The sequence below is a fragment of the Hyla sarda genome, chromosome 4, assembly GCF_029499605.1.
Source record: "Hyla sarda isolate aHylSar1 chromosome 4, aHylSar1.hap1, whole genome shotgun sequence".
NCBI classification, from domain to species: domain Eukaryota; kingdom Metazoa; phylum Chordata; class Amphibia; order Anura; family Hylidae; genus Hyla; species Hyla sarda.
Genome location: NC_079192.1, coordinates 49705653 through 49729358, shown reverse-complemented (window position 1 = coordinate 49729358; position 23706 = coordinate 49705653). Strand labels below are relative to the sequence as shown.

General features: G+C 47.1%; 1 protein-coding gene across 6 annotated transcripts in view; it reads right to left on the bottom strand.

Annotated features, from left to right (window-relative positions):
- Positions 1-23706, bottom strand: part of LOC130367886 (A-kinase anchor protein 8-like) — a 45755-nt gene that overhangs the window by 2711 nt on the left and 19338 nt on the right. For all 6 annotated transcript variants that reach the window (XM_056570850.1, XM_056570848.1, XM_056570851.1 and 3 more), the window contains 8 exons: positions 16561-16623; positions 13306-13376; positions 12341-12404; positions 4210-4276; positions 3431-3602; positions 3261-3342; positions 2719-2849; positions 1370-1465 (listed from right to left, as the gene is read on the bottom strand). In XM_056570850.1, coding sequence (XP_056426825.1) covers positions 1370-1465; positions 2719-2849; positions 3261-3342; positions 3431-3602; positions 4210-4276; positions 12341-12404; positions 13306-13376; positions 16561-16623 — 746 coding nt within the window. The remainder of the gene's footprint in view (positions 1-1369; positions 1466-2718; positions 2850-3260; positions 3343-3430; positions 3603-4209; positions 4277-12340; positions 12405-13305; positions 13377-16560; positions 16624-23706) is intronic.

The window sequence follows — 23706 nt, the reverse complement described above, 5'->3', positions numbered from 1 at the left end:
CAGTGCTACTCCCATTCACTTCAATGGTAGCGGAGCTGCAGTAACCCAGCTCAGCCGCTACACAATGTCCAGAGCGGTATGGCTCTAGTCACCATGCAAGCAGATATTAAAGGCCCAGCAGTGGAATTTATTCGTATTGTCCCCAGGCTGCCTAATAAATTAACAAAGACTTTAATTTATTTCTCCACTCCCTTGTAGCTCTGGTATCAGGGCACCCCATCTGCGATCGGTGACACAGCTTTCCCCCGAGCTGTAGTATTTGCAGCTCAGGAAACTGACTGAGGCGCGACACTGCTGCGGCAAGTGATTGACGGAGCGGCACTGTGACATTGCGTCTACAGCTCGGCAGGCTCCAGGAAGAAGACTGTCAGTAGACACCCCAATACCAAAGGTTTTAAAAAATAAAAAAAAGAGAGTGGAGGAAGCAGAGTTAAAGGGTTTTTAAAATTTATTTGGCAGCCTGGGTACATTAAGAAAATAAAATTTCACCAGATAACTCGTTTAATTATCTATCCTGAGGATAGGCCATCAAAGGAAAGGAAGTATCATGAATAAAAACTTATCCCCTATCCGAAGGAGCGCTGGGTCCAGCACAGGAGCGCGTCACAACCCCCGCCTGAAGTGGGAGCCGTCACGTCCCCTCCATATAGTTCTATGGGAGAGCCGTTCATCAATCTTCGGCTCTCCTATAGAGCTATATGGAGGGGGTCGTGACAGGCTCCTGTGCTGGAGACCCGGGGCTCCAAATAGGAGATCACAGGGGGCCCCAGCGATCGGAACCCCGCAATCTAAAACTTATCTTCTATCCTTTGGATAGGGGATAAGTTTTTATTTGTGATACTTGTCCTTTGAATCTTTACAGTCTAAGTAAACAGCATATTAAGCGTGTCCCCTAAAAGGGGATATCTTGTAATAGAAAAACATAGCTAATTTATTTTCCCCCCCAAAAAATAGCACCATACCTGCCCTTAGGTTGTATGTGGTATTACAACTTGGTGTCATTAATTTTAAAAGGAACTGAACTGCATTACTAGACACAACCAGAGGACAGTAGTGGTGCCGTTTTAAAGAAATCAGCTCTGTTTTTCCAATCCTTAACAACCCCTTTAAGATTTCTGTTAGGACATTTATATTCATTCAGTTGCATCAGGATGAACTAACAGTTTGGAACGGTATTAGAAAAATAAAGGGAGCAATAAAACCTCCCGGGTCCACCTCCCCCATTCAGGACCACTCAGACCACTTATTCATATTATAAATTATGCATACTTAACCCCTTATATCTTTACAATTACCACCCAGCCCTCCATTTTGAATTTACAGCAGCTATAGGCAGAGGATTGTACAGCTGGAAACGTCAGTCACTCACAATGTTGTATAGTTTCAGCCTTCGAACTACATCTTTATCCACTAAAAGGTCTTTTGCTGCCATGATGCTGCTGATTTTCGTGTCCTTGATCGTAGCCTGGAAAAGTTACACAAATTCATAAGCTCAACGGGGGAGATTTATCAAAACCTGTCCAGAGGAAAAGTTGCTGAGTTGCTCATAGCAACCAATCAGATCGCTTCTTTCATTTTTGAAACCCCCTCTGAAAAAATGAAAGAAGTGATCCGATTGGTTGCTATGGGTGACTCAGCAACTTTTCCTCTGGACAGGTTTTGATAAATCTCCCCCAATGTGTATGAAGTACACCTGTCTACAAACAATTGACATCGGGATCTAGAGGCAACAAAGTGTCTACACAAGACACACTTCAACAGGATTGGGGTTGGCCATATAGTTTATAATCTAGTCACATAAGGTGATAAGTGCAATTGCTGGAGGACCGACCGCCTAGACCCCAGCAATCTCAAGCATGGAAAGCAAGAGCGTCCCTTGTCAATGTGCTTGTGCGGGCACTACTCTATTCACTGCAATGAGACTGACAGCAATAGAAAAGCAACAAACTCCATCAGTCCCTTAGCAGTGAATGAAGGAGTAGCCACAGAAATACACTATTGGACACTTCACAAGCGGAGCTCTGCACCCCGGAGGACAAGCACCTCCCTCAGGAGGAAGACAAATTCTCACAGCCCTGCTCCTGGAACGTAGATTTTGACAGCTGTGAAGATCTACATCCGGGGGGCTGTGTGAGCAGCGGCTGTGCACCTCCCTCAGGAGGAGCGGGATTCTCACAGCCCCACTCCTGGATGTAAATTTTCATGCACCCCCCTCATGAGGAGAGAGATTCCCACAGTACCGCTTGCACAGACCCCTGGAAGTGTTTTTTTTATGGCAGTCAAAAATCTACGTTCAGGAGTGGGGCTGTGAGAATCTATGTCCTCCTCCTGAGGGAGGGGCGAGAACGGAACTGTGTACGAGGCTGAGGGAGGTGCAGAACTGTGTCCTACCCAGCTCTACCTACCCCCTCCCTTTAGCTGTATGTTCAAAAATATCAGGACAGCTGAGGAGGGGAGGGGGGTTGCCAACACAAAATTGCATGGGGCGCAGTTCTGCACCTCACACAGCGGGATGATTGACAAGCCAGGAGCCTGCAGAGAGCCCTACTTGTCCTCCCCACACTTCCTGTATTTGGTCTCCTCATAGAGACACACAGGTAATAGCTGCAGGGACAGCATTTTTTAATCAATGTATATTACAGATATACATATAAAAGTATTATCTACATTATATCAAGAATTGAATAATTCTTCTGTTCTATTCCAGTTGGTCCGTACCTTGCGTTTTCGTGAGTGAGCATCTGACCTTATGTGCGTAATTACATTGTGTGGGACATCTGGGATGACTAAATCACATATCTGGCAGTAAGCAGCTTGGATACGATGGACGAAATGTTCAGGACCTATTCCTGAAAGAGATGGCCGTGCAAAGAATACACATCATAACACTGTACACATGAGGAGAAAGATCTAAAATGCATAAAAAAAAAAAGAACAAACCGCACATATAACAAAGCATCATAGCTAATAGCCACCAGGACCACCCCGCTATGATATCCCGCTCCCCTGCTATGACGTGGGCTCAGGAGATGACAAGGGTGTACAGATACGCCCTTAGTCTTTAAGGTGTTGAGGTCTATGGAGCGGGGTGTGACAGCTGTGTTTGCTCGTAATGCGGCACGAAGCTGAATTTGCTCAGTGCAGGTGGATTATGAGGTTCTAGCCTGGAGATAGCAGTAGCTCTGCCGGTGGGATAGGGGTCAAGATGGATGCAAAGGAAACTACCAGTCTAGACATCAGCTGGGAAGATCCTGTCCTACCTTTGAAGGTGTCATTGATGGGCTGTAAGTTTTTCATCTTCTTTTCCATGGAGATTTGCTTTGTCCTAAATACAAGGTATTCCTAGACATAAAGAAACCGTTGTTAACCACCTCCTTGCCAGGCCTGAAAAGCATTCGGAGGACATACACATAGGGTTTTTCTCTCTCACATGAATGAAGTCCACTCGATCTTTCGGGAAGAAGATAGACAGATGTTTTAAGATCTCTTTGTGCTGATAAGAAAGCAAATGTTTCCGGATTTCCTGCTCGTCGTGGGTAAAATACTGACACAAGTTACATGAGAACATTGTACTGGTGTCACCTCTCCATTCAAAATTAGGTCTGTGGAAAAAAAAAAAAAAAAAAAAAAAAAAAACAGGAAGCGTTAAAGATGTATGGAGTGTGCTCAAACTGCCCAGCGGCTGACTGCTGCAGTCAGTAACCAGCATTGGAGCTAGCTCTGATGTCAGGTATTTAACCACCTAGATGCAACGGTCAACAGCGACCACAGCATCTAGTCGGTTAGAAGCCACCTTGCATATAAAACGGCACAAAAACATAGCCTTCCAGCAATTACAGAACTAAATTTTTGCACTCCACAAATATTTTTGCATGAACAGGTCCTGCAAGGCCAATCCGGGACAACAAGAATGGCTGGGACTGCCACAACCTTAATGCTCTTGAAAGTCTAAGAAAGAAGCTGAAGTGGAGGAAACGCCTATAGAAATGGTGCTATGCAATCCACAAAAAGGGAATTTAAAGCTTTTAGGGGTGAGAATACAAAAATCAAACTAATAAAATGTAAACTAGAACTGTCTTGAAGGGATAAAAAAGGGATATGAAGGATTATAATCCACATCCACCAATCAGAATGGTGAATTTGACTGATATTATCTGTCTCACAAGAATAAGAAGAGACTAAGACATGGTCGCTATCTATGGTTATTACCGATGTGCAGGTGGGTCCATCTTCTCTGTCTTCTCCTTCTTGTCCGGTGGAGTAGGCACATCAGCATCTAAGAAATTAAATCTCAGGTCAGGAACTCTTAAAGGGAAACTGACCGATAGATCAACTGCACTAACTTGAATACACAGGTGGTTAGTGTGGGTGAACTTGATTTTACACAATCTTGCAATAAGGAGATTTTTTTGTACTCAACGTAAAACCTCTCTCTCGTAGCCTTCATAGGGGGACACCTATACCGATGGGTATATTCTCTTGCCACTAGGAGGCACTGACATTAGGGGAAAAAAGGCGGCTCCTCCCTGGCAGGATATACCCACCCACTGTAAGTGAGGTAATCAGTTTTGTCACAAAGCAGTAGGAGAAGCCAACAAAGAAATATGTACGAAGGACCTTAGAAAAAGAATCCTGGATGGATAAAAAAATAAAATGACTGGAAAAGAGAATCTGGAAAAAAATAAAAAATTAAGAAATGGGTGGGTGCAGTGTCCCCCAATGAAGGCTAAGAGAAAGAGATTTTAGGTGAGTACAAAAAAATCTCCTTTTCTCGGTCGGTCTTCATTGGGTCGTACCAAAGATGGGACGGGACGTACCAAAGCAGTCCCCTAGGGTGGGAATAACAACCACCAGAGACAGGGAATCAGTCCAGAGACCGAACCCACTCATCCGTAAGGCTTGCAGACGAGACCCCGGGCCAGAGACAACTGAGGCCCAGAAAATGAGCTCCCAAAAGGTCCCCCGTCCATGGAGATGGACTAGGACACCAAAGGAAGGGAGCGTCCTATGCAAACGCACGAAACCTATGTCAATAGAGAGAGACAAGAAAACGTCGACTAGGAAGCCAGATAGGCCGGAACCATCCCGGAAGAAGGTAGGAAATCAACTCCAAGGAACACAGAACTAGACAAAGGGCTTGCTCAGCTGGAAAACAAAATGGAAAAAAGGTCACAACAAGAGAACCCCATCCAGAGTCAACCGATTTAAGAGAACATGGCGGAAAAACGCCGGGGAGAGTAGCATACGCCTGAGCAGAAGGCGAGAACAGAAGGTGGAGACCAGAAAACCATTGAAAAAAAAGAAAGAGATGGAGACCGACTCTAGAGAGGTCTGGCGCATAAGATCAATGACCTGAACATCTGCAGACCCAAAACCCCTGTAACAGGGGCCCGCCGTGAGCACCCGGGAGGCAAAATTAGCTCGACTGGTAGAATCCAGATGGATGGAACGCCATCCATCTCAGGAGTACATGGACCCCGGTAAGAACGGCCAAAAAATTAGCGGAACGCCCTGAAAAGGGCATCCGGAACACTGGAGCGACCGACATTGGAACTGGAGGTTCCCGAGTCACCTGGAAGACATACACAGAAGAAACCTCCAAAAAGGGAGAGGAAGACTCTGAAAAGGAGTATCCCGTTAACACCGGAGTGGCCAACATGGGAAAAGGAGGTTCCCGAGTCTCCTGGAAAACTTATACCTGAAGGGTAAGTAAACCCAACGTCCACGAAACGCTCCGGGTGACGAACTTCCGTGTTGAGACAAGAAGAAGTGTGATACAGAAAGACCACCCCATAAATGGGATTGCAGAGAATTCTGGACAGGATCACTACACATGCCCGAGATCTCAACCAGCACCAAGGCTCAAAAATCAGGAGGGCCGACCTAGAAAAGAAGGTACGCCACAGCATCCCAGGTTAGTGTCCAAGACTAACTTGTCTTGGACCCCAGCGATCAGAGCGGACCAGAATACTCCGAAGCAACGTCCCTTCAGGATGGGAACAGAGGTGAAAGCAAAAGGGAATCAAGCTGGGGCTCCCAGGTGCTGGGCACAAGAAGGTTACTCCAAAAGACTGTTGCGTTGGAGAAACACAACTGACACTGTCAAAGGGAAGTATGAATATACCCTTCCAAGGAGATTGCATCAAGGGAGGAGGAGAGCAACAGCAGGACCCAACAACAGATGGTGGCTATACCGGCTATCGCTGAGCCAAACATGATTGCATAAACTACTCCTACAGAGGAGAGTGCCTTGGCTGCATGAGCAGCCATAGATAACCAAGAAACCGAAAGAGAGCCAGGCTGCAATCGGGGGCAGTAAGCACACAAGCATAGCCGGCGAAAAACTCTTCTGAGTTTTCTCAGCAAAAAAACAAAGGCCCAGCCAGACACCCCATGTAGGGGGAAGCGGGAGATGTCTCCATCTTGGCAGTAGAAAGTACTCAGCGAAACAGTTCTCCTGGTGGAGGGGAAAACAAGGGGTGGTGGAGGAGAGACTCAGGTACAGACCGAGCCAAGCTCCTTGAACCCCGTACCCTGAGGAAAGGGGATTGCCAAGTGCACTGTAGGAGCAGGAAAATGCCGCCCTACGGCAACGGTCAAGGTACTGGGTGAACGTTGCCCCAGGAACCCTGCAAAAACATACCAAGGCATGGAGGAGCCACCTGTGGCCCCAGAGGGATCTAAATCCTGGACACTGGAGCTGGTAAAGATACAAGACGGGACTACGAATGCAAGGAAGTAGCACACTCAGCAACCTATAGCGTTGGGTGAAACCCTGGACCCTGCGAAAAAAAGAAGGGGGTAAGAAAGTGAGTCAACTGTCTAAGGCAACAGAACAGGCGCCAGAGCCACCCCACACAGAAACCCAGGAAGGTACCTGAAGGCAAAAGGGGGGGGGGGCTGAAGAACACACGGTCACCCCATCAGGTTCCCTGTCAGAACAACGGTGCTTTACTGCCGCAAACCTGTGGAAACAAGATCACAGGAAAGCCCAAGGTACATCCCACCGAAAAGGAGGGGAGGAGGGCTCGACACGTGCAGAGTGTCCATAGCCTATGTAGGGACACAGACATGGTTACTTCACGAAAGTAGTGGGGTACCAAGACTGCACTCACGAAAGGAAGCACAGACCTCAAAATGTCCGGCAGAATGGGAAAACAGGTTCAGCTTCCAACAGCGTGTCACAATGATGCCCTTAACAGTCAAACGTAACACCTGTAGAAAGGGGAACTGAGAGCGCTGCTGTTACTGGGCAGGTCCACAGAACCAGCAGGAAATGCCCACACCCCATCTCTGAACTGTGCCACACACCAGAACTGTGGTCGCAGACGAGGAGATGGTGGATGCATGTGGTGCAGGAAACATGCAGACAGTGTCTGGCTTACAGACAGGTTCATAAAGGTCCAATGAACCCACAGTGTTAATTTTTCGGAACTTTACTTTGAAATTGAATCACAGGACTTCAGCTGAGGGAGCGGCAGGTATGGGGGAGGTGACCTGGTGGATTAGAAAACTATGCACAGTGTCTGGCCAATTGGCATAGGGACCGTGGACTCATCGGGTCTCTCATTCAGAACCACAGTAGGTTACGAGCCCTCAGCCATGAGTGTGGCACCTGGGGAAGTAGGAAACCCTGCAAACCACAATGTGGTGCATTGTACAAGGCCCATAGAGCAACATGAGGTCACTCACTCAGAACCACAGCTTGGCAGTGGGATACCTGAACAAGCGCCACGTCTGGTAGGTGACCCGAATTAATAGTAAACCATGCAGACAACCGTCAGGCTGACTGGTATAGGATTCCTGAAGGCACAGGGTCACTTCTTCGAACCCTCCCACAGAAAGTGGAGTACTAGAGTGTGGCCGATCCAATGGGCAACCTGGTGGTGTAGAAGACCATGCAGAGGAATTTCTGGCTGACTGGCATCAGTCCTGTGTACCTGCAGGGACCCTCCTCCAGATTCCTCCCACCAGCAGAGAGGTACGGGAAACCCCAGCCATGCACGCGGCCGCCCAGAGAAGGGAGACAGACTGTAGCGGAAACCACGCAGACAACAGTCTGGCTTAATGAGTACACCTCCAGGCACTGGCTAAAAGGGGGCAACAGCTAGATAGGCAATTACTGCATCCCCTTTGTCGCATGAGGGACAGCAGGGAGGCCTAAGAGCCATGTATAGAATCCCCACCACCCTGGTACCGGAACTCCAGCCGCAGAGACATCAGACATGTGATAGATCACAGGCGGAGGAGGAAACCACACAGACCACTGTCTGGCTTACTGGTATTGGTCCATAGTATACAACAGGTCACTCTTTCGGACACCTCGCACTAGCAGTGGGGTACCGGAATGCCAGCCGCGGATGCGGCAGCTATGAGATTGATGACCTGTGGAGGAGGGAATCAGAGTATACATACACCAAGAACCCTTCTCTATGGATGACCAGCGAATAAGAAAACCACTACTCCAGATGCCCGGTACCCTCCCGGGAATAAAATCCGTACGGTGGACTACCTAGGCACAGGGGCGTGGTAACAGGCAGTAGGAGAAAACAGACAAAACGTGTATCCCCAGGGTCTTCCAAGGGAGCATACATCCCTGGAAATGACCCTCCGCAACGGGTTACCTAAGTTCTGCCTGTGGGCAGGGGCTCAATCAGACAGGTAAAAGGGCCAACATGGAGTGACTGCAAGGATGCAGCACACAAAGTTGCCACCAGAGGGAACACATTGTTGAAAAGAAAACCAAGAGGAGGAAAGCAGTAAATGACCACAAGGGGGCATTTGAACACACACATATATATGTATTTATTTATTTTAACTTTTTCCTCCTCCAAAGCTATGCCGACTCTCCCCTCCACCTCCATAATAATGACCAGCAGGGGAGGGGAAATACAACCCCACTTTCCCGCTGCAGAAGAGGGGCGTAGGAAGAGATATGCTCCGAGTCCACGTCCAGCAACACAGCCGCCAGCAGGAGGGGGCGGAACTATTTCTACCCCCAGCCATAACGGTTGTTGGGTGGGAGAAAAATAAAACTGCAGGGTCCCGCTCTGAAGGAGAGGGGACAGAGGCGGAGCTAAGCTCTGAGTCCCTGTCCGTCCAGCAGCGGGAGAGAGAGAACAGCCAACCTCTGCTGCTACCGTGCGCTGACAGGAGGAAATAGCGGAGAAGTCTGCTGGGAAGTAGCCGGCGCCAGAAAGCATCCGGTTGCGATGCTCAGCTGCCTCAAAGGGGCGGCGAGCAGCATGCTGTAGGAGCGCCCACCGCTCCGAGCCAGGGGGGGTAACAGCGGTGCCCGGCTGGGAAGGTTCCTGCCGGGCTGGGAGACTACAGCCCTGAACCAGGGAGTCAGAGGAGGATACAGCCTCTGACATCCCTGGTAGCACTAAGGGCCCCTACAGCGCGCCAAGCCTGGAGGGCTCGCTACGGGGAGGAGAGAGAAAGCTAAGCTAAGAGAGGCACAGAAAGGAGCCGATCCTTCCCTGCCAGGCGCTCTGAAGGCAGCACTGACAGAGCAGGGGGAGAGTTCCCCCTCAGCTGACCCCCAGATTCCCGCGCTGAACTCGGGAAGAAGAAGGGTGGAGCTACCTGCCGCCATAAGGTATCCCGCTGCCAGCACAGAACCGGAAGAGCTGAAGAGCAGTGACAAAGGGGGGGGAATCTGCTGTGCAGAAAGTACAGGGAGCCGCTGAGACAGAACAGCCTCCGTGACTCCAGACCTGTAGACAGGCGAGACCACAGGTGGGAATCCAGACCCCATTTAATATCGGGACCATGGCCCCTTAAATTGCCCTGTTGAGGACCGGCAGATTCTCAAACCACAAATGCCAGTCCACAAAATGACTGCGCTAAAAGATACCCCCAGGGAGAATAACCCCTCAATTCCTGCCACAGGCCCCGTCAGAGAGGAGGGGGGATAGGGGTACATACCCACCCGCGGACTCCATCTTCATATACTCACCTAGACGGCTTCAGCCAGCTTATGGCCACGCTGCATCATACCAGGCTAATATAGCGGGGCGAGCAGAGGCAAGTGGGGGACCCAGGGTACAACCTCGAGGCTCTGGTGGTTGGCGATAAGGGGTTGACGGCCCATACTCTTATGATCCGTGCCCCTTTCACGCATATGGGGGAACAGGTAGCGTTATGCTCCCGAACCCCCACCTGAAAAAGGGAAACAAAAGGTAGGAAAAACCTAACTAAACAACCCTTACTAGAAAATAATAAAAAAAGACCAGGTCTGGGGAGCACAATATAGCACAATGGTAAAAACATATAAGAAAAGGGAAAACAAGTCCACTGGGGAGACTAAACAAAGGGGTGACACTACCTGCTCATAGGATGACAATAGATAAGGTGCATGAATGCCCACTCTTCTGAAGAACATGACACTATTAGCTGACACTAGATAAAACTGATTACCTCACTTCCAGTGGGCGGATATATCCTGCCAGGGAGGAGCCGACTTTTTTCCCTAGTGTCTGCGCCTCCTAGTGGCAAGGGCATATACCCATCAGTATAGGTGTCCTCCAATGAAGAGCAACCGAGAAATGCAACTTAACTTCAGCAGCAAGAGCTTGAAGAATTTCTGATGCCGTCCTCTGGGTCCCGGTGGTGCCGCCCTAGTCATGAATATTCATCTCCTTCATGATCCAGGCGACACAAATGGGACCCAGAGGACAGCGTCAGAGGTACAGATAGTCTTTAAACTTCTCTCCAGTGCAGTTGAGTTCATTTTCATATTGCTATATTTTGTGAACAGATTGGATGAATGAATACCAAGTTAGAGGGTAGGATCAGACAAAGTACATCTGCTGCGTATTTGACGATGCAGATGCACTACTGACCATCCCTAGAGTGAGCCCATGTGTTCTGCATGGTCTGCAGTTGCTCCCACTGCTCCCTGAGCTAGGCCAAGAGCGGCCGCGATGTCTGTGAGTACACCGTACCCAGGAGATTCCTGTGTGTCTGTGAGTACACCGTGCCCAGCAGATTCCTGTGTGTCTGTGAGTGCACTGTGCCCAGCAGATTCCTGTGTCTGTGAGTACACCGTGCCCAGCAGATTCCTGTGTGTCTGTGAGTGCACCGTGCCCAGCAGATTCCTGTGTGTCTGTGAGTACACCGTGCCCAGCAGATTCCTGTGTGTCTGTGAGTACACCGTGCCCAGCAGATTCCTGTGTGTCTGTGAGTACACCGTGCCCAGCAGATTCCTGTGTGTCTGTGAGTACACCATGCCCAGCAGATTCCTGTGCGTCTGTGAGTGCACCGTGCCCAGCAGATTCCTGTGCGTCTGTGAGTGCACCGTGCCCAGGAGATTCCTGTGCGTCTGTGAGTACACCGTGCCCAGGAGATTCCTGTGCGTCTGTGAGTACACCGTGCCCAGCAGATTCCTGTGCGTCTGTGAGTACACCGTGCCCAGCAGATTCCTGTGTGTCTGTGAGTACACCGTGCCCAGCAGATTCCTGTGTGTCTGTGAGTACACCGTGCCCAGCAGATTCCTGTGTGTCTGTGAGTACACCGTGCCCAGCAGATTCCTGTGTGTCTGTGAGTACACCGTGCCCAGCAGATTCCTGTGTGTCTGTGAGTGCACCGTGCCCAGGAGATTCCTGTGTGTCTGTGAGTACACCGTGCCCAGCAGATTCCTGTGTGTCTGTGAGTGCACCGTGCCCAGCAGATTCCTGTGTGTCTGTGAGTACACCGTGCCCAGCAGATTCCTGTGTGTCTGTGAGTACACCGTGCCCAGCAGATTCCTGTGTGTCTGAGTACACCGTGCCCAGCAGATTCCTGTGTGTCTGTTAGTGCACTGTGCCCAGCAGATTCCTGTGTGTCTGTGAGTACACCGTGCCCAGCAGATTCCTGTGTGTCTGTGAGTACACCGTGCCCAGCAGATTCCTGTGTGTCTGTGAGTACACCGTGCCCAGCAGATTCCTGTGTGTCTGTGAGTACACCGCGGCCAGCAGATTCCTGTGTGTCTGTGAGTAGTGGGGGATTTCTGCTGCGAGCAGACAACATAGGACACATGGGTACAGCAGGAGGCTCACTCTAGGGAATGTCAGTAGCGCATCTGCAGCATCAAATACGATGCAGATGCGCTAGACGTGACCCTACCCTTACTAAAGATCACCCACACTAACCTCCTTTTCAGAGACCTCTGGGCCACGGAGACAACAGTCTCCACCTACATTGTGCACTTTAGATGGAATCTGTTGGCAGTATATAAATAATAATTGTTATTATTATTACTAACCCCCTGTATTTAAGTTAGTGAGGTTGATCTATAGGTCAATTTTCCTTTAAAATGAAGGTCTTCTAATAATACAACAGAAATTGAAGTGGTTACCTGTAGTCTTCTCAGTTTCCCTTGGTCTCTTCAGGTCCCCGTTCTGGGTTCCAGTCTGTTCCTGCTGCAGAATTAAAAGATCCCTTATAAGATATAAACCTTTACTGATACTTCTAGAGAGATCTTAGCAGCTGCTTATTCATTGCCCAGCATTACTGCCCAGCACCTGCAGAGGGCAGGAGGCAATTTATAGCATTTCCCCATGTAAAATCAAATGCTTGCAGATATTAACCCTTTCATTGACGCATGCAACATAGGTCACAATAAACACTTGGTTCGACTAAATTATAAAAGGGAGCTTAGCTTAAACCAATCTTTACTACAAGTAACCTCAGGAAATAAAGTCACAACCTGTTACCTGTACAACCTGTACTGGTTTAGAGAAATACAGGAACCTTCCCTCATGTTACCACCCCCCTCTAACAAATTCACATCCTAATAGTCATCTCTCCCCTATAAGGTCTTCCATGATTCTGTGGTAATACAGGAACTTTTCTTCATGTTATCCCCCCCCACTATACAACCACCAGTGACCCACTGGGAACTATTCTTCATCCCTCTTACTTGTTAAACTTGTCACTCCCTCCCCCTACAGCTTCAAGTAGCCAGAAGGAGGACACAAACTTTTTTTATATTTTTTTTATTTAACAATAAAACCTATTACTATCATTTCTGACCCAGGGACAGGAACTTTTTTCACGTCATCACCCCTCCTTATCAATCCCCTCCTGTTACCGTCATCTCTCCACAAGAAAAGCTTTCAGTGACCTCATGTGACCTATTCTTCACGTTATAACCCATTCTCTCAGCCAACTTCACGTCACTACCCCTCTTATTTTTAGGATTTATTTTTTAACTGTGTACATAACAAAAGTATGCATTGTAAATTGCCCTGCAAGCTAAATATTAAGTAGCGTTTTCATGGTTTACACTAATAAAAGCTTAATAAATAATAAAACGCTCACATGCTTATTTTCGGCATTTGCGGGCTGATTGACACTTGGTCGGGTTGTCTGCTGTGGATTTATAGCTGCAACTATCAATGTAAAAGTAAAAAAAATTAAACAAGTGTATAAAGGATACTAACACACACAATCTAAGAGGTTGACCAAGCCTAACTTCTCCAATAGGGTAAAGCTTGCCATGGATATTAAAGGAACGGTCACCCCAAATTCATAATGTTATTTTTATTGGTGAGGATAAGGGGCTGACAGGTATCCATTGCAGATTATACAGTTGGGGGTGTGAATGTTCTACATTGAGGGCCGTGTATGCCTAATACACCCCCTTCACTGTTTAATCCCTCCCATGATCTCCCATTATTAAAATTAGGGTCACACCCATCTGACTGATTCCCTGAATTGTCAGACAGACTATAAATCCTCATATCTCAGGAACGGAAGTGCATATCAGGAGACTGTAAAAATAGGCGTGATGTGTACGACTACGTGTGTGCAGTCTGATCACGTTGGTGTCATCGAGTGGTTTTATTGCTGTGTCTGTACATGTACTTTCCATGTATGAATAAATCCCCAAGTTCACAAGACCTCGCTGGAGTTCTTTTCATCATTCAGAACAGTGTTTCCCAACCAGGGTGCCTCCAGATGTTGCAAAACTACAACTCCCAGCATGCCTGGACAGCCAAAGGCTGTCCAGGCATGCTGGGAGTTGTAGTTTTGCAACACCTGGAGGCACCCTGGTTGGGAAACACTGATTTAGAAATTTTTCCACCAATTGTAGCTTGACTTACAAGTCACCACTTTTATTTGTCAAAAAAAAAGCATCTAATAAAAGCATTGCGGCTGGAAGATAACTTAGCCACTCCCCTTCTGTGGTGTAAGAACATGGAAAGTGTTAAGTGTGCCCCATTTTACTATTCTTTCTGACACAAACATAATAAATTTGTTGCTCATTTAATGCTCATTTAATGTGCCACAATTCTGGCACAGCAGGCAGAGGAAATACAGGCCATTGACTGCCTACTGTTGGCATTGGCTGCGGTGGAGTTTTAACTGCACCTGTTATTAGGAAACAAACAAAAAAATGCTTCTGGTTAGCGCATTAGACCAACCACAACATTCAGAAGCCGAGAATGCGTCATAATCACATGGTGCTTAACCTGTCTTACCAACAGACCAGAGAGAGGAAAGGGTGAATACAGGAAAGGTCAGCTTAGTGATGAGAAACTCCATTCACAGCCTCCCCAGGGGCCTCACATTTACAGCACAGTTGTGCAATTTATTATTTTTTCATTTATATTTATAGCCATCTCTCTCTCTCGCTCGCTCGCTCATCTCTCTCTCTCTCGCTCGCTCATCTCTCTCTCTCTCGCTCATCTCTCTCTCTCTCTCGCTCGCTCATCTCTCTCTCTCTCTCGCTCATCTCTCTCTCTCTCTCGCTCGCTCATCTCTCTCTCTCTCTCGCTCGCTCATCTCTCTCTCTCTCGCTCGCTCATCTCTCTCTCTCGCTCGCTCATCTCTCTCTCTCTCTCTCGCTCGCTCATCTCTCTCTCTCTCGCTCGCTCATCTCTCTCTCTCTCGCTCATCTCTCTCTCTCTCTCTCGCTCGCTCATCTCTCTCTCTCTCGCTCGCTCATCTCTCTCTCTCGCTCATCTCTCTCTCTCTCTCGCTCATCTCTCTCTCTCGCTCATCTCTCTCTCTCTCTCGCTCATCTCTCTCTCTCTCTCGCTCATCTCTCTCTCTCTCTCGCTCATCTCTCTCTCTCTCGCTCATCTCTCTCTCTCTCTCTCTCTCTCCATATCTCTCGCTCCATATCTATCTATCTCGCTCCATATCTATCTATCTATCTATCTCCATATCTATCTATCTATCTAGCTCCAATATCTATCTATCTCCATTATCTATCTATCTCCATATCTATCTATCTCCATATCTATCTATCATCTTCAGAAAAATGGGCAGCATTGGGAACATATGGTTGGTGCAAGCTGGAATAACCTGGTCAGGGTCCGATAAATCCACAGTGAAAACAGCAGCACTCAAAAATGTGTGAAGTAGGGTGGCTTGTATTCACCAAATTATTCAGCTTCTCTGATTTAATCAGCGTCTGTGATGTTTTGGTGAATAAAAGCCACCCTACTTCACACATTTTTGAGTGCTGCTGTTTTCACTGTGGATTTATCTCCATATCTCCTATCTCTCATATCCATCCTTCTCTCTCATATCCATCAATCTGTCCCATATCTATCTATCTATCTATCTATCCCATATCTATCTATCTCCTATCTCTCCATCCATCTCATATCTATCTCTCCATCCATCTCATATCTATCTCTCCATCCATCTCATATCTATCTATCTATGCATCCATCCATCCTCTCTCTCATATCTTTCTAATCCCTCTATCTACGCACAGCAGGCATAGTAAACGTGGCCCATTATATAAAAATAGAATGAATTTGTGTGCAGCTCACAGCTAAATAACCGAGGTTAACTGGATGAACCCCTTTACCCTATGGTGTAAAAGAATTAAAATAATATACCAAAGAATTCCTGTCAAAACAAAAAGAAAAATAGCCAGCACAACTACCTAATACACGGGTGCATGCTGCTGTGGTAAATACAAAGTATACAAAAAGAAGGCTCTTTGACTCTTGGTCAAAAAATGGAGGCTCTTAGCGCACTTTTTGATCAAAACGTTTCCCCCATCCACCACGCAGAGGTGGCCTCATTTCGGATGGGACCCTAACACTCATATATATGAGAGATCATGCAAGAAGTACACGATATTTAAGCAAAAAGCAAATAAAATTATTTAGAAATTAAACCTGATCACAGGGCCCTTGTGAAAGGGATAAAAAATACAACAAATTAATACAATACTATAACTCATGAATGAAACTTAGAATAACTGATACAATGGAAACATGAACTCCGCTAGCAAATAGATTCCTACAATTTCATGAAGATCTTAAAATCTAAATCATGCAGACCTAAAATAACATTCACTTTTCATCCAGCTTATGAATAAATGTAAGTCCAACATATAGCTTGTAGTGCTGTCAGGTGTTTATGGGGAGTTGGTACAGAAACACCTGACAGCACTATATATGTTGGACTTACATTTATTCATATGCTGGATGAAAAGTGAATGTTATTTTAGGTCTGCGTGATTTAGATTTTTAGATCTTCATTAAATTACATTATGCGCTGGTTCACTTTATGGCCCATTATATGCCAATAGATAGTACAGATCCTCACCTCCAGGATTTTGGGGTTGACTGCCTACTGTTGGTATTGGCTGCTTTGGATTTATAGCTGCACCTGTTATTAGGAAATAAAAACAAATCACTTTCTTTTAGTAAACAAGACCATCCATTGCTTCTTCAGAGGCAGAGAACGTATTCTAATGACATGATACTGGTATCAGCCCATCTTACCAACAGACCAGTGAAAGGAATGGGCGAATATAGGAAATGTCAGCTCTGAAATGAGAAAATCTATTCATGGACTCCCCTAGGGACCTCACATTTAACATGCAATTTTGCAGGTTTTTGAATTTTTCGGCACTTAACTCTAAAACTGAAATGTTATTCTGTCGGTACATTTACAGCGGTTCTCAATTTATAAAGCTTTTGTTATAGGTTATGTCTTTTAACCCCTTAACGACGCAGGACGTAAATGTACATCCTGGTGATGTGGTACTTAACGCACCAGGACGTACATTTACGTCCTGAGCATAACCGAAGGCATCGGAGCGATGCCGGCATCATGCGCGGCAGGTCCCGGCTGTGGATCGCAGCCAGGGACCCGCCAGTAATGGCGGACACCCGCGATCCCGCGGATGTCTGCCATTAACCCCTCAGATGCCGTGATCAATACAGATCACGGCATCTGCAGCATTGCGGTCACTTAACAGGATGATCGGATCGCCCGCAGCGCTGCCGCGGCGATCCAATCATCCAGCACGGCAGACAGAGGTCCCCTCACCTGGCTCCGCTGCCTTCCGGGAGTCTTCTGCTCTGATCTGCCTTCCCGCAGACCAAAGCAGAAGATGACCGATAATGCTGATCAGTGCTATTTGGTATTGCCGCATGCGCAAATATCCGAACTATTAAAATAAAATGTAAATGATCCCGTACGGTGAACGGCGTGAACGTAAAAAAAAAAAAAAGTACAAAATAACTGCTTTTTTATAACATTTTATTCCCCCAAAAATTTATAAAAAATTTAATTAAAGTTTTGCATAAGCAAATATGGTATTAATAAAAAGTACAGATCACGGCACAAAAAATGAGCCCTCATACAACCGCTTATATGGAAAAATGAAAAAGTTATATGTCTTCAAAATAGTGGGATTTTAAACGTACTAATTTGGTTAAAAAGTTTGCGCAATAGTAATAGAAAAGTATGTTATCACGGGTATCATTTTAATCGTATTGACCCAGAGAATAAAGAACACGTCATTTTTACCATAAATTGTACGGCGTGAAAACAAAACCATCCAAAATTTGCTAAATTGCGTTTTTCTTTTTAATTTCCTCACACAAATAGTATTTTTTTGGTTGTGCCATACATTTTATGGTAAAGTGAGTGATGGCATTACAACGGACAACTGGTCGCGCAAAAAACAAGCCCCATACTAGTCTGTGGATGAAAATATAAGAGTTATGATTTTTTGAAGGGGAGGAGGAAAAAACGAAAACGTAAAAATAAAATTGTCTTAGTCCTTAAGATCCAAATGGGCCGAGTCCTTAAGGGGTTAAAAAATGAGATGCAGTCTAATCTTTTAATATGACTGGACAACATGCCAAATTTTATTAGTATGAAGGGATACTTTAAAGGGTTAAACAATGTTTTTCACACTCATGCGAGTTGCATGACAAACAGCAGGTGTCAGTACACTCCCCTTCCTTTCAAATATTATAATCCTAGTAAAAGTATATGTGTCAAGTATAACTTATGTGACTGTGTAAAGTTTAAGTTCACCTAAAGCATTTTTTTGTTGTTACGTCTTTAGAGAGTACCAGTCACCAAACTAAACTGTTAATACATTGATCCCCCGACCTACGATAATTTCAACATACGATGGCCTCTCAGAGGCCATCGCATGTTGAGGCAGCATCAACATACAAAATGTTATTGTATGTTGGGGCCATCGCATAAACGGCAATCCGGCCGCCCCAGACCATTCTCTTCAGGCTCCGCTGCATAGCAGTCGCTCTCCTTCGTCGTCATCACGTCGATGAGAGCGACGATCCAGGGCAGCGGTGACTGTCTTGAGAGAGGGGGGGGGGGGGGGGGGGGGACATTCTTTATTACTATTGCACGGATCCCTCAACATTCAAGTAACGATGGTTCATTTGGAACGAATTACCATAATATGCTGAGGGATCACTGTATATTGTTCCTTATGTAATTATAAGACACTTTGCCATTTACTTGATGTTAAAATTCGCAACCTTTATATGTTTTTAATGAGATTGAAAAAACTTCCACTAGGTGGCTCTGTTCTGCTTTCTGCGGCAAGTCAAACAGTTAGTTTGGTCTCCTCCCAGCCTGGCAGGAGACCAAACTCAGGAAGTGCATTCGGGGCATGGTGAGGCACAGCTCTCACAGGCTTCAGTGATATTGCACCTGCTGGGGAACACCCACTTTCTCCTGCCAGGAACTCACACAATGAGGAGCATCAAAACTGAACTTTTTCAGTTTAGAAAAAGTTGTGGGGAAAGTGGCGGCTGTGTGCCAAATTTATCAATTGGCGCACAGACTTTGATGTATGCCCACTGAACTGCTCTGAATAAATGTCACAGAGCAGTGGCGGACGTGCAACAATTGTATTAAAATCGCACATACCTTAATACAATTGTCGCATGGAGTTATATAGGGCAGGGTTGAATTGCCCTTTGATTTCTTCTAAAACTGTCCGTGCAACTTTTTTGAAACTTTTGGCAGAAAAGTTGCACATGATAAATTAGTGACTACTGAAATCTATCTAAAATCAGATCACTTCATGATCAGAAAAATTGAACAGTCTAAATGAAAAGTTGCAGGAAGTCAAACAAGGTAAGCCAGAGACTTTTCCTGCGAAAAATTTAGACAAAAAAACTGTCTAGACAGATTGATAAATTCCCTGATATGTGAGCAAGGGGAAAGGTATGAAGGATTTTTTATGCTTACCGTAAAATCTCTCTCTCTCTGAAGATCCATTGGGGGACACCGAGACCATGGTATATCTTGCTGCCACTAGGTATACAAAAAGAAAGTCGGCTCCTCATGGCAGGATATACTCCACCTACTGACCCTGAGCTAAATCAGTTTAGTCCCAAAGCAGTAGGAGAGGACCGACAGAGAAAGAAACCAGCAGGAGTCCGAGGGAACCAGACAAAAAAAGAACCAAAAACAACCCCTTCGGACAGAAAATCGAACCATAAGCAACAAACACAATGGGTGGGTGCTGTGTCCCTCAATGGATCTTCCGAGAAAGAGATTTTCTGGTAAGCATTAAAAAAAATGTACTACTTTTCGGCTCCATTGGCGGACACCGAGATCATGGGACATAACATAGCAGTCCCCGGGGTGGGAAAAATACCCAACTCAGAATCAGGCAGAAGACTAAGCCTTGCTGCCTGCAACACTTTGCAACCCAAACCGGCGGCAGTTGACGCAAAAGTGTGCACCTGGTAGAATTTAGTGAAGGTGTGCAAGGACAACCAGGTGGCCGCCTTACAGACTTGCAAGGCCGAAGCCCTATTGCGAAGCACCCAAAAAGCCCCAACGGAACGCGTGGAATGCGCAGTCACCCAAACAGGTACCTTTACGACGGTACGATTCCAAGATGGCAGAACGGATCCACCCTGAGATGATCGCCTTGGAAGCCGGAAGACCCTTGCGACGACCCTCTGGAATCACAAAGGAGGAGTCACCCTGCCAAAAGGAGGAGGTGATGGAAAGATAGATCTGGACAGCTCAAACAATGTCCAGAATATATAGGGACCGCTCCTTAGAGTTGGCTGGAGCCTGACAAAATGAAGGGAGAACAATTTCATTGTTCACGTGAAAGAAGAAAACCACCTTGGGCAAGAAGGAGGGAGGCAGCCTAAAAATGACCAAGGGAGAGCGACAAGAGAGAGCCACCATCTCGGAGACCCACCTAGTGGAGGTAATCGCAATGAGGAAGGCGACCTTCCACGAAAGGATGCGAAGAGAGGCGTCCCTGAGAGGTTCGAACGGAGCCTCCCTCAAGGCGCTAAGCACCAGGTTGAGATCCCAAGAAGGAGTGGGAGACCTGTATGGCGGTGCCACATGGGCAACGCTCTGCAGGAAAGTGCAGATGTGAGAGTTGGAAGCCAAAGGCCGCTGAAAAAGAATAGAAAGAGCTGACACTTGACCCTTAAGAGAGCTGAGTGCCAAGCGGATTGCAAGAAGGCAAGAAAAGGAAAAAATTACCGGGGAGACAGCCCGAGCCTCGCACCACCGGAAATAGGTCCGCCAAGTGTGATGGTAAATCCTAACGGAAGAAGGTTTACACACCCGAAGCATGGTGCAATTCACCCTGGTAGAAAACCCCCGAGCTCTCAAAACCATGGTTTTAACCGCCACGCCGTCAAATGCAGCGACAGTAAATTGGTGCGGCAGAGAGGACCCTGGGAGAGCAGATAGGGATGAACTGGAAGACACAGGGGTATGTCGGTGATTAGACGAACTACGTCTATGTACCACGCCCGTCTGGGCCAGTCGGGAGCCACCAGAATGGCGGATATGCCCTACGCCTTGAGTTTCCTCAGAACCCTGGGCAGGAGAGGGAGGGGAGAAAAGTAGTAAGGAAGGCTGAAGGACGACCACGGGATCACGAGCACGTCCACTGCCAGAGACAGAGGGTCGCAAAACTTTGTGACAAAGCAAGGAACCTGTCTGTTGTGGCGAAACCACGTTCAGGGTTTCCCACAGATCGCAGATCTGCTCAAAGACCTTCGGATGGAGAGACCACTCCCCTGGATCTGCAGAAGAGAGGCTAAGAAAGTCCGCTTAACAATTCTCCACTCCCGGAATGCGGATCGCCGAGATGGAGGGAACTGGAGTTTTGGCCCAGAGCAGAATCCCTGGAGACCTCCGCCATCGCTGAGCGACTGCATGTGCTGCCCTGGCGTTGTCCGACTGGACTCGAACAGGACGACCCTGTAGGAGCATCTCCCAATGGAGGAGGCAAAGAAAAATGGCACGGAGCTCCAGAAGATCGATGGGGAGGCAAGTCTCCAGAGAGGACCAGCGACCCTGGACCATTAGGTCCCGAAACACACCTCCCCAGCCCAGAAGACTTGCATCGGTCGTGACGACCTGCCAGTGGAGGGGGAGAGAAGACCGCCCCTGATGCCGTAGACGACGGACACCCTCTGATAGCGAGCGACACTTGTCCAACGGAAGACGAACTCGGGTGGCCGCTGTGTCGAAACGGAGACCCAGGAAGACAAGGGACTGAAAGGGAGAAAGGTTGGACTTTTCCTTGTTGATCACCCATTAGAAGGCAGACAGAGTCTGTACCGTGAGATGAAGGCTCTTCAAGATGTCTTCAGCCAGCTATTTGTCACCTGCGTCATGTCAGGCTGAGACAGCGGGACGAGCAGGGTAGGTTGGGGCACCCGGACTCAAGGTGCAACCCCAGGCGCTGACCGTTGGTGGGAAGGGGTTAACAGAATACACTATGCCCCATGCTCCTTAGCCACATATGGGGGAACAGGTAGCACCATGCTCCTGAACCCCCACCTAAAAACAAGGAAATAAAGGAGAAAAGAACCTCCAACAGGCCCTAGCTCTAAAAAATTAAAAAGAAGACAAGGTCTGGAGAACACCAGACCTGTGTCTGCCTTCTACTGACACTAAGCTAAAACTGATTAGCTCAGGGTCAGTAGGCGGGGTATATCCTGCCAGGAGGGGCAGACTTTCCTTTTGTATGCCTAGTGTCAGCCTTCTAGGGGTAGGAAGATATACCCACGGTCTCTGTGTCCCCCAATGGAGCCGACCAAGAAACAGTGCTTTTTAAAGCTCGGAAAAATTTTGTTAGGAGTAGTTAGGGAATATAATCCAAGTTAGTTTAGAAAATATGGTTTTATGACAGGTACTCTTTAAATGGGCACTATCATGAAAACTAATTATTGGGATTGCACTCCTTATGGTAAATCAAAAAATCTTTCTAATGTACTTTGTTTATTATATATATGTATAAATATATATATATATATATATATATATATATATATATATATATATAAAAAAAGAAAAAAAGATTTTTTATGGTTACCGTAAAATCTCTTTCTCGAAGGATCCATTGGGGGACACAGACCATGGGTGTATGCTGCTGTCACTAGGAGGTTCGACACTATGGCAACAAGAGAAGTCTGCTCCTCCCAGCAGGGTATACCCGCCCACAGGCACCTGAGGTAATCAGTTTTAGTCCCAGAGCAATAGGAGAAGACCGACAGGTCAAGAGAAAGCCACAAAATGTCAGAGCAATCACCAGAAAAGGCAACTGAACACAACTTCGGACAGATAACTGAAATAGGAACACCAGAAAAAAGGGGGGGAGCTGTGTCCCCCAATGGATCCTTCGAGAAAGAGATTTTACTGTAAGCATAAAAAAATCTCCTTTTCTCTATCGGCTCCATTGGGGGACACAGACCATGGGACGTACAAAAGCTTTCCCTTGGGTGGGTAAGGAATCAGACAGGTGGACATTGGGACCACCGCCGTCTGCAACATCTTACAGCCCAGAGTAGCATCCGCTGATGCGAAGGTATGAATCTGCTAGCACCTTGAGAAAGAGTGCAAAGACGACCACGCGGACGTCTTACAGAACTGCAAGGCCCAAGCCACGTAGCGGAGGGCCAAGGATTCCCCCGAAAAACGGGTAGAATGAGTCAAAACCCTGAAGGGTGGGATCTTCCCCTTGCAGCGGTAAGCTCCCGAAATAGCAGACCGGATCCACCGAAAAATAGTGGCCGCAGAAGCAGGTTGTCCTGTCTGACGACCTTCCGGAAAAACAAAAAAGGGGGAGTCACACTGCCGAAAGGTGCTGAAAACGAAAGTAAGCCGGCGCTCTGTGCACCCGCAGAGAAGAGCAACGCCGCGGCTGTCAGCGGCGCTAAAGGTCTGCTCTAGTTCCGTCATAAAAAAGCACACATACAAATGGCCAGTGAAATAAACTGTGCCCCTTACACACAAAACTGCCACTGCTCACCCCAGAATAAAGAAAGCCCCCTGTCCATGCCAACCCCATTATACCCATGAGAAAGGTGGGCCAAAAACTGAGGGTCTCCAGAGGTTGCAAATTCACACCTAAGGGAGAAAGGGAAATATACTTACCTCAGTCAGAAGAACTTACCTAATGAAGTCTTCCTATGAAGTCTTCAG